General features: G+C 45.2%; 1 protein-coding gene across 2 annotated transcripts in view; it reads right to left on the reverse strand.

Moving 5' to 3' along the window:
• Nucleotides 1-1,389: 1,389 nt before the first annotated feature.
• The window catches only part of smox (spermine oxidase), a 36,415-nt gene continuing 20,227 nt past the window's right edge, over nucleotides 1,390-17,577 (reverse strand). The window contains exons 5-7 of one of the 2 annotated variants that reach the window (XM_067981968.1): nucleotides 14,420-15,128; nucleotides 5,212-5,372; nucleotides 1,390-3,304 (exon numbers count right to left, since the gene is read on the reverse strand). In XM_067981968.1, the coding sequence (XP_067838069.1) occupies nucleotides 3,137-3,304; nucleotides 5,212-5,372; nucleotides 14,420-15,128 (1,038 nt within the window). In that variant the 3' untranslated portion in view covers nucleotides 1,390-3,136. Of the gene's footprint in view, nucleotides 3,305-5,211; nucleotides 5,373-10,460; nucleotides 10,700-14,419; nucleotides 15,129-17,577 lie in introns of those variants that run through there. The other variant, XR_010962414.1, reaches the window with a different exon arrangement.

Genomic DNA, 17,577 nt, shown 5'->3' on the forward strand with positions numbered 1-17,577 from the left:
GGCAGCCAATTTGTGCACAGCAAGCTCCCACAAACAGCAATGTGATAATGAACAGAAAATCTGCTTTAGTAATGTTGGTTGAGGGATAAGTATTGGCCAGGACACCAGGGAGAACCCCCCTGGTCTTCTTCGAATAGTGCCGTGGGATCTTTTTCATCCACCTGAAAGGGCAAAAGGTGACACCTCCGACAGCACTCCCTCAGTACTGCACTGAAGTGCCAGCCTAAATTATATGTTTAAGTCTTTGGAGTGGGACTTGAACCCACAACCTGCTAACTCCAGAGGCAAGACGTGTTACTACTGAATCACAGCTACCATTATACTAGTGTACTGCTAGTATGTTAGTGTTGGAGTTAGGTTACTGGACTAGTAATCCAGAAGACCTAAACTAATAATCTAGAGTGTGTGAGTTCAAACCCACCATGGCAGTTTGAGAATTTGAACTCAGTTTAAAAAAAATCTGGAAGTAAAAGGCTGGTAACAGTCAAAGTGACCACGAAGCTATCAGATTGTCGTAAAAACCCAACTGGCTCACTAATGTCCTTTAGGGAAGGAAACCCACCACCTTTATCTGGTCTGGCCTATACCACCAACGTGGTTGGCTCTTAACTGCCCTCTGAAGTAGGCTAGCAAGCCACATTAGTTGTATCAAACACAGGGCAACTAGGGATGGCCAATAAATGCTGGCCTTGTCCGCAACGCCCACATCCCAAGAAAGAATGAGAAAAGAAATGTGCAGGTATTGTCGTACATTGGCAATGGCTGTGGGAAAGTGTCTTCACAGGGTTTGGAATGCAAATGCAGAGCGATGCCATCTACTGTAAGGGCACTGACTGCTAACTTGTCAGTGACAGAGCAAGTCTGTATATGGGGCTTTGTTTCACTTCATTTTTGTCTGTCACTTCTTAATCCCTTACTCTTTCAGCCTTGGAAATGGCTACTAATAGGTCAAAATGACTTTTGAATCTTTCAATAGGCTTTTTAACATTTTTATTCCCCTGCTTGTGACACTTCCGTTTAATTGTCCCCATCTCTTTAAATTTCACAACCTCCCACTACAAGCATGCTCCGTACATGTGGCCCAGTCTCCATCTGGTGGATCAGTAAATAATGATGAGAATAAGCTGACTCAGGAAATTTGATCGCTATTAGCAGGATAAGCACCAATTCTTAACCTTTTAGACACGATTTACACCAGTTGGGGATAATCGGCCCTAACATGTCTATTTTTATTGCCCTGCTCCAATTCTTTACTTTTGTACAATTCTGCCATTGAAACAAGGAGGCCAGTTTTAGCAATGTAAACACAAGGAGCTGGTGCATGGATGTTGCTTTCTCCGAATCTGTACTACAGAAGCCTTAAATATAAAAGCAAATTACAAAATGAAACTGTGTTAATTCAGTTCTATTTATTGAATACTTGGACCCCATGTTATTTTGACTGATGTGCAATATTTTACATTTTCCAACTGTTACACTTCATTTGCCATTTGTTTGCCCAATTCCATGACTGATCTGCATCCTTAAGCAAATTATTTGCTGCATTCTCTCCATAAAACAGAAAAATGTAAATAGACATGAAAACTAAACCACAGTATTAGGCAAAGTATAACATTATCAAATTAAAAGTTGCTCTGCAGATCGCAGTAACACAAGGGTTGTAGCTGGTCATTAAATTAACTTTAGATACAAGCTTTAAGAAATTGACATTGTCACCTTTTTCTCTCTAAATTGCATTAACATTTACTTCACCAATTAGAATGGGTAGAGCAGGGGTTGCACAGGCGCGATGGGCTGAATGGCCTCCTTCTGTGCTGTATTGTTCTATGATTCTTGTCATATATAAGATATGCCACGTGCAAGAACCCGGCTGTTAAATGGTTTCTTGGGTTGGGGGAGAAGGAAGAAGAATGCCGAATTTTAACTGTAAAACTAAAGATGCCATTGAGCCTTTGCCCCTGCCATTCATTGGTGGAAAACAGAGGTTCCTTCAGCCACCACCGTCTCCCGAAGAAAATGCAGGGGGTGAAACTGGTCTCCGCCGGCAGCGCAAAACGGTACCGATTGCGAATCAGCTGCCCGTTTTACACCGCACCCGATTTTCCTTCCCAAAGTCAATGGAAACGAAAATCAGATGTGTTGTAAATCGGACTCAGCCCGTTTAGTGTTACTGATGTAGACCAATTTCACCCCTACAGTGTTCATGTACTAGTCTGACATTTTTATATTCAAGCAAAGGTTTAGGGGGAGGTGGTGGTTCGGGGGAAACTCAGGACATCACAAAGCACTTTACAGCCTTTTGAAGTGCAGTCACTGTTGTAATGTAGGAAACGCGGCAGCCAATTTGCGCACAGCAAGGTCCCACAAACAGCAATGAGATAAATGACCAGATAATCTGTTTTGGTTATGGTGGTTGATGGATAAATAATGGTCAGGACACTGGGGAGAAAGCCCCTGCTCCTCTTCGAATGGGATCTTGTACATCCACCTAAGAGGGCAGACGGGGCCTCGATTTAACATCTCATCCAAAAGACACTTCCGACAGTGCCGTACTCCCTCAGTACCGCACTGGCAGTATCAGCCTAGATTACGTGATCAAATCTCTGAAGTGGGACTTGAACCCACGACCTATCTGACTCAGTGGCGAGAGTGCTACCACTGAGCCATAGCTGATACCTACGGGGGGGAGGGGGGGTTTATTTAATGACGATAGCATCTAATGGCAAAACGTAGAGAAACGCACTTCAGTGTTTTGCAGCGTATCTTCAAACAGCTGTAAGGTGGGAGACTTTCTTTCACCCTCAGCTCCACGGACAAGCAATTGAATCATCAGGTTCCAAACAGCCGCCACTTCTTTTATTATGCCCATCATTTTATTAGAACGATAACTTAATACAGGAAGGCACTTACGATGCAGAAAATCAAAAATGAGGTTAGAAGTGCATTAATTTAAAAAATAAAATAGTACAGAATTGTAAACATTTACATGACCAAAGCATTACCAGAATGTGTTAATCTTACATATATCCACTTAAAAATGATCTGAACATACCCTTATTAAACAAGATTATAATATTCTACGTTAAGAAATGGTACATTGAACACACACTTTTAGTCCAGTCCGTGCAAGGTCTCACTAGTAAGTGGTTTGTTGGTTACTGGACTTCATGTCCTTTCCTTGGTAGAGGTCTTGATACATTTCTATGAGACGTGCTGCCTCTCGCTCGCCAGAAAGCAAAGCACCATGGGTAGTTGAGTAGTACTTTCTGTGAGTGGCCTCCCCAGCAAATAAAATCTGCATTGGCTAGTAGGAGCGAAAACACTCGTTACTAAATAATAGTTTAAAACTTCTAATCTCTTTTTCTTTAAAATTAAAAAAAAAGTTTCACCATTTCATAAGACAAATCTGTATCAACTTTTTTTTAATGACTGTTAACCTGCACCTTCTCACCTTCCGGTTGTCAAGCAGCTTAGGTAGACTGGGGCAGGGGGGGAGGGGTGGAGGACAAGGGACCTCCCCTATTTACATGCCTTCTTAGTAAGAAGCAATATTGGAATGCTTAAGTCTGCAATTAGTTTGCCTGTTCTCCAGTTAGGAGGATATAGATCAGGAAAGAGCTAGGGAACGGGAGGTACTACTTTAAGAGAGGATAAACTTATTGTTTTTTCTATATTGAGAAACTTGGATGAAAGGCCACACCTTCAATGTCGAAAAGATCAGTAGAGAGAAGACTAGGTAAGACACTGAAGATAGTGCTTAAATGATAGTGATGTCACCATAGGTTTTAAAAACCTGTAGGAGGAAGGCTGAGGATAGTAGGGACAATGTCCAGGGAAAGGATGCATTAGTGTAGGAGACTTAATTTCAGCAGTGAGGATGCAGTGAGTAGGAACGCCACATATTTTGGAGCCCGCTTGATTGGCACCCCATCCACCACCCTAAACATTCACGCCCTTCATCACCGGCGCACTGTGGCTGCAGTGTGTACCATCCACAGGATGCACTGCAGCAACTCGCCAAGGCTTCTTCAACAGCTCCTCCCAAACCCGCGACCTCTACCACCTAGAGGGACACGGGCATCAGGCACATGGGAACAACACCACCTGCACGTTCCCCTCCAAGTCACACACCATCCCGACTTGGAAATATATCGCCGTTCCTTCATCATCACTGGGTCAAAATCCTGGAACTCCCTACCTAACAGCACTGTGGGAGAACCTTCACCACACGGACTGCAGCGGTTCAAGAAGGTGGCTCACCACCGCCTTCTCAAGGGCAATTAGGAATGGGCAATAAATGCTGGCCTTGCCAGCAACGCCCACATCCCATGAACGAATAAAAAAAAAGTTGTTATGATCTGGAATGCGCTGCCTGAAAGGGTGGTGGAAGCAGATTCAATCATGGCTTTCAAAAGGGTATTGGATAAATACTTGAAAAGGAGAAATTTGCAGGGCCACGGGGAAAGAGCAGGGGAGTGGGGCCAATTGGGTAGCTATTTCAAAGAGCCGGCACAGGCACCATGGGCCGAATGGCCTCCTTCTATGCTGTATGATTCTATGACGAAAAGTTCAGAGGAGCAATAACCATAGTCATTCAGTAAGCTGGTAATGAATCACACGGTAGTAAAAACATTTACAGGACTGCCTTCGGATCTATAGTATCCATGTCAAATAAAAAGACTTTCAGGTTTATATCACAAGGGTTTCTTAATTCACCCATATTAATAGATGTAAAGAGTCATCACACCATCTCTTAGTTTAAGTCATTCTTTCCCATGACTTCCAAACTGTCTTACTCCTTGCTTCCCTCAGCCTTCCATTCTCCTACAATCTACAGGCTTTTAAACTCCAAGGTTGCTGCCACCTAATCAGTACTTCTTTATTTACTTCATCTTTTCTCCTACTATTTTTAGTCTTGTCGCTATCGAGTACTACGGGCCTTGGCCTTTCACTTGCGTTTCTTAATAATAATCTTTTTTAAAATTGCTGCTTTCCAGAAAAGTTCTATGATCAAAGAGACAACACTTTCCAATCTGTGGAATTCTATGTGCAGCTGTGTGTCGGTTGTGTTCGGTCACTATTTGTGATATTCCATGAATATCCTGTTCCCCTAGTGTGGACATCCCACTTGCGGAAGCCCTGACAAATCAGAATCAGGTTGACCCCTAAAGGTCGACAGCTCCCCCTTGTAAATACTAATGTGCTACTTACAGCCGCTTTTGTGCTTTTTGGATAAGGCAGAGGTTTAGCGAGTTTCTCGACGTCCGCTCCACTCGACCCAACTCGAGTGTAGGAGTAAGACCCGCGGATGTAAGGGTTACTGCCCCATCCAGACCTCAGGATCCTCCGGGGTTTCGGAATGTGTGGGTTGCCTGTGGGCAGAATTTCAAAGAGTTCAGCACATAGTATCATAGTAGGTACAGCACAGGAGGAGGCCATTCGGCCCATCGTGCCTGTGCCAGCTCTTTGAAAGACCTATCCAATTAGTCCCATTCCCATGCTCTTTCCCCATACCCATGTAATTTTTTTCCCTTCAAGTATTTATCTAATTCCCTTTTGAAAGTTACTGTTGAATCTGCTTCCACCACCCTTTCAGGCAGTGCATTCCAGATCATAACAACTCTCTGCGTAAAAAAATGTTTCCTCATGTCGCCTCTGGCTCTTTTGCCGATCACCTTAAAACCGTGTCCTCTGGTTACCGACCCTTCTGCCACTGGAAACAGTTTTTCCTTATTTACTCTGTCAAAACCGTTCATGATTTTGAACACCTCTATCAAATCTCCCCTTAATCTTCTCTGTTCTAAGGAGAACAACCCCAGCTTCTCCAATCTCTCCACATAACTGAAGTCCCCCATCCCTGGTAGCATTCTAGTAAATCTCTTCTGCACCCTCTCTAAGGCCTTGACATCCTTCCTAAAGTGTGGTGCCCAGAATTGAACACAATACTCCAGCTGAGGCCTAACCAGTGTTTTATAAAGGTTTAGCATAACTTCCTTGCTTTTGTACTCTATGCCTGTATTAAGAAAGTTAAGGCTGCTATAATGCTTTCTTAACAGCCTTCTCAACTTGTCCTGTCAACTTCAAAGATTTGTGTATGTGCACACCCCCAGGTCTCTCTGTTCCTGCACCCCCTTTAAAATTGTACCATTTAGTTTATATTGCCTCTCCTCATTCTTCCTACCAAGCTGCATCACTTCACATTTCTCTGTGTTAAATTTTATCTGACATGTGTCTGCTATTTCACCAGTCTTTGTGTCCAACTGAAATCTGTCACTATCCTGCACAACATTTCTGAGGTTTGTGTCATCTGCAAACTTTGAAATTATACCCTCTATACCTACGTCCAGGTCATTAATATATATCAAAAAGAGCAGTGGTCCTAATACTGACCCTTGGGGAACACCACTGTATACTTCCATCCAATTTGAAAAACAACCGTTCACCACTACTCTCTGCTTTCTGTCCCTTAGCCAATTTTGTATCCACGCTGCCACTGTCCCTTTACTCCATGGGCTTTAATTTTGCTAACAAGTCTATTATGTGGTACTTTATCAAATGCTTTTTTGAAAGTCCAAATACACAACATCAACTGCACTACCCTCATCAACCTTCTCCATTACTTCATCAAAGAACTCAATCAAGTTAGTCAAACACGATTTTCCTTTAACAAATCCATGCTGACTTTTATTTATTAGCCCATACTTTTCCAAATGCCAATTAATTTTGTCCCAGATTATTGTCTCTAAAGGTTTCCCCACCACCAAAGTTAGGCTGACTGGCCTGTAATTGTTAGGTTTATCCCTCTCCCCTTTTTTGAACAGTGGTGTAACATTTGCAATTCTCCAGTCCTCCAGCATCATCCCCACATCTAAGGAGGATTGTAGCCAGAGCCTCCACAATTTCCACCATTAATTCCCTCAGTAACCTGGGATGCATCCCATTTGGACCGGGTGACTTTTCCACTTTGAGTGCTGCCAATCTTTTAGTACCTACTCTTCATCTATTTTTATCCTATCCAATATCGCAACTACCTCCTCCTTTACTGCTACAGTGGCAGCATCCTCTTCTCTAGTGAAGACGGATGTGAAGTATTCATTTAGTACCTCAGCCATGCCCTCTGCCTCCAGAAGATCTCCTTTTTTGGTCCTAATCGGCCTCACACTTCCTTTGACTACCCTTTTACTATTTATGTGTATAAAAGACTTTTGGTTTCCCTTTTATGTTAGCCATCTATTCTCATACTCTCTCTTTCCCCCTCTTATTCCCTTTTATAGATCTCCTCTGTACTTTCTGTATCCTTCTCTGTACATGTGTACCAAGTGCGGATCGAATGCCATCCAAAGTTATTCGGCAGAGTCTTAAGTGAAAGGAATTTTTTTTTAAAACTCCCACTTTGAAAAGATTTGACAGAGGCGATTTTGAAAATTGGCTCAGGTCCGAGAGGAGTCATGCAAATGTCAGGAATAAAGCACATGTGACTTTTTCCATAATCTGTATTAGCTTTGGGAGTTCTTGAGGTGGTAAGGTACCAATTACAGATGGATGAATAGCCGAACATGGAAACTTTATTTGCAAAATAGAATTTAATGTCAGGTAGGCTGTTAAGATTTTTGGTTTTATGAAGCAGATTTGAACTAAGGGCATAGTATGTACTGTGCACAATGTGAACAGTTTGTGCACGGTTAAAAAGAAACTCATTTATGCAATTTAGTTAATATGAAGCCTTTGTTACTACATTCATGATTAGAAATGATCCACAGTTTAGACAGTGCCAAATGTTACCACACGGATTTCCACTTCCTCTGGTTGTCGCAGATTAAACACATTGGCCTGCAGTTTCCGCATGATTTCCACCCAGATAACAGCGGACGGAATCTGGGCGGAATAAAATGAAATAGCACAAAAGGTCGCGGAATTGTAAGCATATGTGAGTTACACCCATAACCACTTTCCGCTGGACTTTACATTTGAGCTTATGCTATTAAGTTTGAGCGGAAACTTGGGTAACTTCACCTCGGCAAAACTGGCGTGGTGTCCAGCGCATTCTGGGCGTCCCACTAGCAGAAACTTCAGGCAGCAGGGTTACTTGGCTCTTAATTAATACATTTTCTAAAAAGAACTGGATGAATATCTGATCCGGAATAGAGCTGCGGATTACAAATACTGATATTGACAATCAACTATAAGGCGTGGTGTACGGGAGGGGGAGATTTCCACTGTTCACCATTAAAAGTGAAATTGTAAGTGTGTTCATACACGTGCTCACAATCTCACTGTCAATAGCAAGCTGTTGAAATCTTACCCCGTGATGATTCCACGGGTGCTGGGGCCAATGGTAATGTCAAGGATGTAGAAAGTAATGTTATGTCACTGTGCTCTTGATCTGTGTGTGAGCAAGTCCTGTGGTAGCAATGATACGCCAGCAAGCCTGTCCCACTATCATCCGTCATGTGGGCCAGCTCATCCTCTATTCAGCCCAATGAGGTAGTTAGGATTGAAGCCCAAGAAATAGATAGCGGTCATCTTAACTGCCAGGGTGTCAGCTGTGGCTCAGTGGGTAGCACTCTCACCTCTGAGTCAGGAAATTGTGGGTTCATAGTCCCGCTCCAGGGACTTGAACACAAAATCCAGGCTAATACTCCAGTGCAGTACTGAGGGAGTACTGCACTGTTGGAGGTGCCGTCTTTCAGATGAGACATAAGAACATAAGAACATAAGAAATAGGAGCAGGAGTAGGCCAATCGGCCCCTCGAGCCTGCTCCGCCATTCAATAAGATCATGGCTGATCTGATCCTAACCTCAAATCTAAATTCATGTCCAATTTCCTGCCCGCTCCCCGTAACCCCTAATTCCCTTTAAAACGTTAAAACTGAGGCCCTCTCAGGTGGACGTAAAAGATCCTGTGGCACTATTTCGAAGAAGAGCAGGGGAATTCTCCCCAGTGTCCTGACCAACATTTATCCCTCAACCAATGCCACTAAAAAAAACAGATCATCTGGTCATTATCACATTGCTGTTTAAGGGACCTTGTTGTGTGCAATTTGGCTACTGTGTTTCCTACAAGTGGCTACACTGCAGAAAAGTACTGCAAAGTGCTTTGGGACATCCTGAGGTTGTGAAAAGTGCTGTATAAATGCAAGTCTTTCTTTTCTAACAGCCTCTGTGGTGAGGAGCTGAATTGCCCTGAAATATCCACCTCAGCGAGGGGCTTGCTGCTCCTCTTCCTGCACGAGCTGCTGTTCCTGTTAACCCATGCTCTGTGTCTCACCCTCTGTGCTGCCCTCAAGCTGACTTTCTAAATCTCCCGTGAGGTGGATGTCTCTGTGCTGGTAAGTGGATAGGTAAGATGCAGTGACAGGGTGCTGCTTGTTGAAGAGTGCTTGGACAGACTGGGTCCCGATGCTTGAGAGGTACCTGCAAAGGTAGAAACAAGACAGCATTATAAGCAGGATAAAACGGTAATAACGATAGCCCTGAACTGTGCATGACACGTGCTGGCAGCTCTTTGCAAGTTTGTGTGACAGTGTTTCTGATAGGATATTAGAATGCAGTGTGTAAGAAGTATCTTTGGAATACAAACTCCAGGCGGAGGCCGGCGCTCCTGACCCCCATCTCCAGAGTATCATGGACCTGAAGATCCAGCATCAGGCCTCAAAGGATGAGGTCCCTATTGGATTCTTCTCCAGTAACAGGAGCAGTCAGCTCCATTCTATTATGGCTGCTTTCTCCTGTAAGGTATGAAGCAGTGATGAAACAGGAGCTGCATATAGTGACACCAACATTCCCGGCCAGAATGGCGATGATTGGGTAATTACCCCGTCAATCCCGCCTGGAGACCGCTCTGCTGTAAGTGACTGAGGTTGATTTTATGCACAGAATTTGTATGTAACTATCCTCCACTCACCGCATTTTGGAGAAGTCACCCTGCTTTTATCGGGAGTCGTTGCTGCAGTTTCAGTCATGAGTTCTGTTTGCTGTAGTTCGTAGAGACTCTTTTTAAATAGACTCTGTAGACTGTTTGCTGTAGTGCACTGTTTAAACAGAATCTGTTTGTTGTGTAAATCGACTTTGTTTGCTGTAAAGTAGACTGTTTGCTGTGAGTCCTGCCGTAAGTCCCGCCCCTCCAACAGTGCAACTCATTGGCTGACACAATGGTGTCAACAGACACACTGTAAAACAGGTGAAGTGTACAGTGCTAGTTAACAAGTCCTTGCGTGAAGGGCATCTATGAATAGAAGGAGATGAAGCATGCTCGAGGCGCCTTGCTAGCTTGGCAGCGTGTATGAGTGGGCTTGCTTGTGCTGGGGGATGGGCTGGTGTGCAAGGTAGTGAAGAGTGAACCCTTGAGGACATGGAACCGCTCTGGTAAGGAGGAGGGGTTGTGAGGGAAGGCATACAAAGTAGTTCAGAGACCTAGCCATTGGTAAAGAGCATAAGAGTACATCAAGCCAGTGGCCTACCTTTTCCCTTCTGGTGAGAACGTTAAGTTTCTTCCTACACTGCAGCCAGGTGTGCTTTACAGTGGTGGTGACGTTTACAAAGTCCATCACATCCTGCCATGCTTTTCGACCAGTTGATTTGGACATCTACCTCCCTCTGGCAGGAACAGCACTTCTCCTGTACTGCCCGTAACATCATCATCAAAGCAGGGCAATCTGCTTCCTCCAAGAGGTGCACCTGCCAGACCAGCCTGGTTCAGCTGCATGAGCAGAGTCACAGGTGAAGGCACATTAAAAGGGAGCAAAGGACAGGCAAAGAACAGGGACAGCAAACAACGTAGCTATCATAGAATCACAGAATCATAGAACGGTTACAGCACAGAAAGAGGCCATTCAGCCCGTCGAGCTCGAGCCGGCTCTTTGCAAGAGCAATCCAGTTAGTTCCACTCCCCCGCCCTTTCTCTGTAGCCCTGCAAATTTTTCCCTTCAAGTACTTATCCAATTCCCTTTTGAAAGCCACGTGTGAATCTGCCTCCACTATCCTATCACCTGGAATAAAGGCAAAGTAAACAAGCAGCCGTTACTCAGAGAGTCCACACCTGATTCAAGGTTCAGAGAAGTATCCAGAAACGCAACTCGCAACAGCTGCTCTGCTCACTGCTCTCAAAAGCCAGCGGCAGCTTTTTAAGGTCCCCCGTAAGGTGTCAGCCGTAGCTCAGTGGGTAGCACTCTCACCTCTGAGTCAGACGGTCACAGAATCGAGTCCCACTCCGGAGACTTGAGCACATAATCCAGACCGACACTCCAGTGAGGTACTGAGGGAGTGCTGCACTGTCAGAAGTGCCGCCTTTCGGATGAGATGTTAAACCGAGGCCCCATCTGCAGTCAGGTGAATGTAGAAGATCCCATGACACTATTTCGGAAGAAAAGCAAGGGGGTTCTCCCCAGTGTCCTCGACAATATTTATCCCTCAACCAACATTGCTAATACAGATAATCTGGTCATTATCACATTGCTGTTCGTGGGACCTTGCTGTTGGCTGCCATGTTTCTTACATTATAACAGTGACTACACTTCAAAAGTACTTAATGGGCTGTGAAGCACTTTGGGACGGCCTGAGGTTGTGAAAGGCGCTATAGAAATCCACATTCCTTCCTTACTTCCTCCCCAAAGCCTTTCCACCATCTACAAGGCACAAGTCAGGAGTGTGATGGAATACTCTCCACTTGCTTGGATGAGTGCAGCTCCAACAACACTCAAGAAGCTCGACACCATCCAAGATAAAGCAGCCCGCTTGATTCGCACCCCGTCCACCACTTTAAACATTCACTCCCTTCACCACCGGCGCACAGTGGCTGCCGTGTGTACCATCCACAGGATGCACTGCAGCAACTCGCCAAGGCTTCTTCGACAGCACCTCCCAAACCCGCGACCTCTACCACCTAGAAGGACAAGAGCAGCAGGTACATGGGAACAACACCACCTGCGCGTTCCCCTCCAAGTCACACACCATCCCAACTTGGAAATATATCTCCGTTCCTTCATTGTCGCTGGGCCAAAATCCTGGAACTCCCTTCCTAACAGCACTGTGGGAGAACCTTCACCACACGGACTGCAGCAGTTCAAGAAGGCAGCTCACCACCACCTTCTCGAGGGCAATTAGGGATGGGCAATAAATGCCGGCCTCGCCAGCGACGCCCACATCCCATGAACGAATAAAAAAAAAATATGCCTTTTCTCACACTTGTGGGTGTGGTAAATGGTGTGCTCCCACACGCAGCCGGTGCACATCCACCGCGTGCAAGGGGCAAATTAGCCCCCAGAGGAAATTGGGGGCACAAAGCCCATCTCCTCACAGAGTGCATGTCTGGCGCGCCCCATTCAAACTGCACTCATGGAACATCCCAAGAGAAGAATTGGTCGTCTGGTCCACTACACCATGGTGATGGGACTTGGGCAGACACTATGGTCTACCTTTCTTCTGAGTTACTGGAGGTGTGAAGATCAGGCCAGATAGTTTCCATGGGTGCGGGGAGAATTATTACCAGGACCCAGTGCGCAAACACCTCATTGTCAGCTCAAAAGTGGTCCTGACTGAGGCCCAAGAGTAGCTGCTTCACCTGTCCACCTAGCGGCAGTTGGCGGGTGGCTTTGGAAGAACTGAATAAGTAGTGAGTGAGAATTTGTGAAGGAGTTGGGGTGAGTGGCCTTATTTGACAAGTAACTACATTAGAACACAGCAGTTAACACCAGAAAAAGCAGAAAATCCCATCAAGATCAAAAAGCATTGGTACAGATAGTTTTGGAGTGCATCCAAAAAGCAGGATAAAGGGGCTGGAGAACAGAACACCCAAAGTGTACAACTCCCACGCAGATGCCACAATACCTCCACTGATCGTTTATCAAGCCACGGCTCCTACATCAGAACAGAATGCTTTCATTTTTAATCTAATGATGAACTAACTGCACTGCATCACATGGCTAAGTTTAATCAAGCCAAGTTTTATTTCCTCTAAGGAACTTAAAAGCATACCAAAGGGGCCTCAAAAAAATTCCCTTCTTATTAATACCCAAATCGCATCTATTAAAGTAACTTTCTCCAGAATAAACTTCACCAATATTTTTTTTTTGGGAGGGAGGGGGAGAAGAATGTTGCAATGCAGAAAATGCGGGAAACACACCAAGGATGAAGAGTCTCTCCCCAAAACGTTAACCTGCCTTTTCTCTCTTAAGGCCTGCTGTGTATTTTAATAAATTTTAATCACTCCACCATCGGCAGCCGTGCCTCAGCAGTCTAGGCCCTAAGCTCTGGAGTTCCTTCCCTAAACTTCTCCGCCTCTCTACCCCTCTCTTCTCCTTTAAGACGCTCTTTGACCAAGCTTTCGGTCACCTGTCCTAATATCTCCTTATGTGGCTCGGTGTCAGATTTTGTCTGATAACGCTCCTGTGAGGCGCCTTGGGACGTTTTACTACATTAAACGCGCTGCATAAATGCAAGTTGTTGTTGCTGCTGCGTATTGCCAGCATTTTCCCGTTTTGTTGAGCTCTTGTTTTCAGTTACAGTGTAGATCCTTTTATTACACCCCCACTCTTTGAAGCGCCTCGGGAGCTTTCTCTTCGTACGTTCAAGGCACTCTGCAAATTGTTTGTTGCTGTTCACCCAATGGTACTCATTGACGAGATGAACATGAGCACACCTGTTTTAAAAGGGAACTAAAATCTGCTCAAAGTCTCATCGACTTTTCTGAATATTTCAGAAGGTCCTTGAGACGACAAGCCATATTTACAGTGCAGACACTGACATGCTTAACATGCCCATTTCCGCTATAAGTTACCCCAGTGACAAATACATGGAAGAACCTCAAAACCGATCTTTTCGATCCAAGAGGGTCTTCTCCCTTATCTCTCCTACTATAGCTTGGCATATTTTTTTCCTCTGTGAAGCACCTTTAACTACATTAAAGGTGCTTTTAAAAAGCAAGCACGTCTTTATTGTTGAACCGATTCAGGGGACCCTCTTGGTAACGTGTTGGGCCATGAAGATATTTGGTGAGAAATGGCGCTCGTTTCCATTACTGAAGTGACTGTCCACAGGCACAACCCTCGATGACGTGCGGCCTGCCTGTTTTCCTAGAGGTCCTGGTCTGATGAGGGAGCCATTGACCAAGGCTGCTGAGTCACACTGAAAAACCCTGATCCAGAAGTTGCTAACATACCTAAGAACAGGAGTAGGCCATTCGGCCCCTCGAGCCTGTTCCGCCTGAACTTGAAGGGTTTCTTTTACTACAGAGAGAGAGACGCCCTTCGCCCTAATTCCATCTCAGAACATTCAGTTGGTTGCGCACGGATTGAGGAAAAAGCAAGAATTCCTGTATAGGATGGTATAAAACGGGAAGCAGCTTGCGATTCTATACGAGGATCCTAAGCGACACTCGCATCGTCGAGGTGCCGAGAACAGACTGGAAAAGAAAGTTAATAACCTGTAAATTTTCGCAGCAGTTCCGTGCAAGTTTCCGCCACCGTCTCATCGTCATATCTTTCCATGATAATGGCTTCTTCTCCACAGATCCAACCGCTCAGCACGTGCCCGTACCGTTCAGGTGGGTAGAGCACGTCAAAACTGCAGATCTTTTTGTACCACAAGTCTTCTGGGTAGGCGAGGCTCTCGTTCTCCGCGTCGTCCTCCCAAACAAACTGGATGCTGTTGCACTCGGGGCTCCAGAAGGGTTCCTCGAATTCCAGGAAGATCTTGTCCGTGGTGCCGATTCCCAGCATCTGGATGGCCGAGACCTTCTCTTCGGGGAGGTGCGGGTAGAACATCGTTTCATGGTATTTCTTCAGCACGCCGAGGGACATGGTCACGATTACGTGATCGGCTGGGATGAACTCACAATCCTCGCACTCCACGTAGACCTGGTAGCCCTCCTCCTCCTGGTTGTCAACGTTGTGGTTCGGGAAAGAGCTGTTGATAAAGTGGATTTCTTTGCTGACCGAGTGGTTCCAGTGGATGTGCTTGACTGGCTTGTTCAGCTGGATCACCGATTTAGGGATATCGCGCGCCAGGATCTCCACTATGTTAATGAAGCCGCTTGGAATGACATGATGGGCACCAGGGATTTCCGTCCACTCGCCAAACTCACTAAGAGAAACTTCATCCATGCTGTGGCAACTGCTCTCACAGCTTTCAACCTGCCAACAGGAATGAGAAACTATTAAAAAAGGCAAAAATCCTGTCCACACCAACCCCAAACCCACAGTCGATACAGAGTCAGATTACTATGATTCAAACCAATGGAAGAAAGTGCGGAGTGAGAGACGCCCATCAAGCCTACTCCCGTCATTGACCATATAGAATCTACCCTGTCGTGGACTAGCCCACCCCTGTCCCTCGCCAACCTTTTCAATCTCTTGAGTGACAGTTCTACATCAATACTCCTTGATCCCCAATGTTAGTCAAACAAAACTCCAAAATAATCAGCTGTCTTCACCTCTCCATTATTCAACCAGTGGAGTATTTGATCATCTCTGTCCATACCTCTCCATGTAAAGCATCAGAAAAGTAAAAACCCATGGGATCCAAGGGAAAGTAGCAAGTTGGATCCAAAATTGGATGAGTGGCAGGAAGCAAAAGGTAATCGTAGACAGGTGTTTTTGTGACTGGAAGGCTGTTTTCACTGGGGTTCCACAGGGCTCAGTACTAGCTGCCTTGCTTTTGGTGGTATATATCAGTGATTTTGATTTAAATGTAGTGGGCATGATTAAGAAGTGTGCAGATGATACAAAAATTGGCCGTGTGGTTGATCGTGAGGAGGAAAGCTGTATACTGCAGGAAGATATCAATGGACTGGTCAGGTGGGCAGAAAAGCTTCTTCGACAGCACCTCCCAAGCTCGCGACCTCTACCACCTAGAAGGACAAGGGCAGCAGGCACATGGGAACACCACCACCTGCACGTTCCCCTCCAAGTCACACACCATCCCGACTTGGAAATATATCGCCGTTCCTTCATCGTCGCTGGGTCAAAATCCTGGAACTCCCTACCTAACAGCACTGTGGGAGTACCTTCACCACACGGACTGCAGCGGTTCAAGAAGGCGGCTCACCACCACCTTCTCAAGGGCAATTAGGGATGGGCAATAAATGCTGGCCTTGCCAGCGATGCCCACATCCCATGAATGAATTTTTAAAAAGTGGTAAATGGAATTCAATCCAGAGAAGTGTGAGGTAATGCATTTGGGGAGGGCAAACAAGGCAAGGGAATACACAATAAATGGGAGGATACTGAGAGGTGTAGAGGAACAGAAGGACGTTGGAGTGCATGCCAACAGCAAGTTGGTACAGCAACAGGGTAGGTAGATAAGGTGGTTAAGAAGGCATACGGGATAATTGCCTTTAATAGCCAAGGTATAGAATATAAGAGCAGGGAGGTTATGCTTGAAATGTATAAAATGCTAGTTAGGTCACAGCTTGAGTAGTGCGTACAGTTCTGGTCACCACGTTACAGGAAAGATGTGATTGCACTAGAGAGGATACAGAGGAGGTTTACAAGGATGTTGCCAGGACTGGAGAATTTTAGCTATGAGGAAAGATTGGATAGGCTGGGGTTGTTTTCTTTGGAACAGAGGAGGCTGAGGGGAGATTTAATTGAGGAGTATAAAATTATGAGGGGCCTAGATAGAGTGGGTAAGAAGGACCTATTTCGCTTAGTAGAGGGGTCAATAACCAGGGGGCATAGATTTAAAGTAATTGTTAGAAAGATTAGAGGGGAGCTGAGCATAATTTTGTTCACCCAGAGGGTGGTGGGAGTCTGGAACTCACTGCCTAAAAGGGTGGTAGAGGCAGAAACCATCATTGCGTTTAAAAGGGGCTAGGATGTGCACTTGAAGTGCTATAACCTACAAGACCACGGACCAAGAGCTGGAAAGTGGGATTACGCTGGATAGCTCCTTTTCAGCCGGCACAGACACAATGGGCCAAATGGCCTCCTCCTGTGCCGTAAATTTCTATGATTCTATGATCAGTCCTATTCCCAACCGCATGTTTATCCTGGTTGGTTTTAAAGCAGTGAATTATCTTGGCCTTAACTGTTTATGCTGGCAGTCTATTCCACATAATCATTACTTGGGGCTGTTTTCATTAGAACAGAGGAGATTACAGCATGGTTTGATAGATGTATTTAAAATTAAGAAGGGATGGATAAGAGTAAATAGAAACGGACTGTATCCAGTGGTTGAGAGGTCCAGAACATGGGGACATAGATATAAGATTCATAGTATCATAGTAGGTATAGCACAGGAGGAGGCCATTTGGCCCGTCATGCCTGTGCTGGCTCTTTGAAAGAGCTATCCAATTAGTCCCAGTTCTCTGCTCTTTCCCCATAGCCCTGTAAATTTATTCCCTTCAAGAATTTGTCCAATTCCCTTTTGAAAGTTAGTATTGAATCTGCTTCCACCATCCTCTCAGGCAGTGCATTCCAGATCATAACAACTCGCTGCTTAAAAAATGTTTCCTCCTGTTGTCTCTGACTCTTTTGGCGATCACCTTAAATCTGTGTCCTCTGGTTACCGACTCTTCTGGCACTGGAAACAATTTCTCCTTATTTACTAGGGATGGGCAATCAATGCTGGCCTTGCCTTCTC

The sequence above is a fragment of the Heptranchias perlo genome, chromosome 1 (assembly GCF_035084215.1).
Source record: "Heptranchias perlo isolate sHepPer1 chromosome 1, sHepPer1.hap1, whole genome shotgun sequence".
NCBI classification, from domain to species: Eukaryota; Metazoa; Chordata; class Chondrichthyes; order Hexanchiformes; family Hexanchidae; genus Heptranchias; species Heptranchias perlo.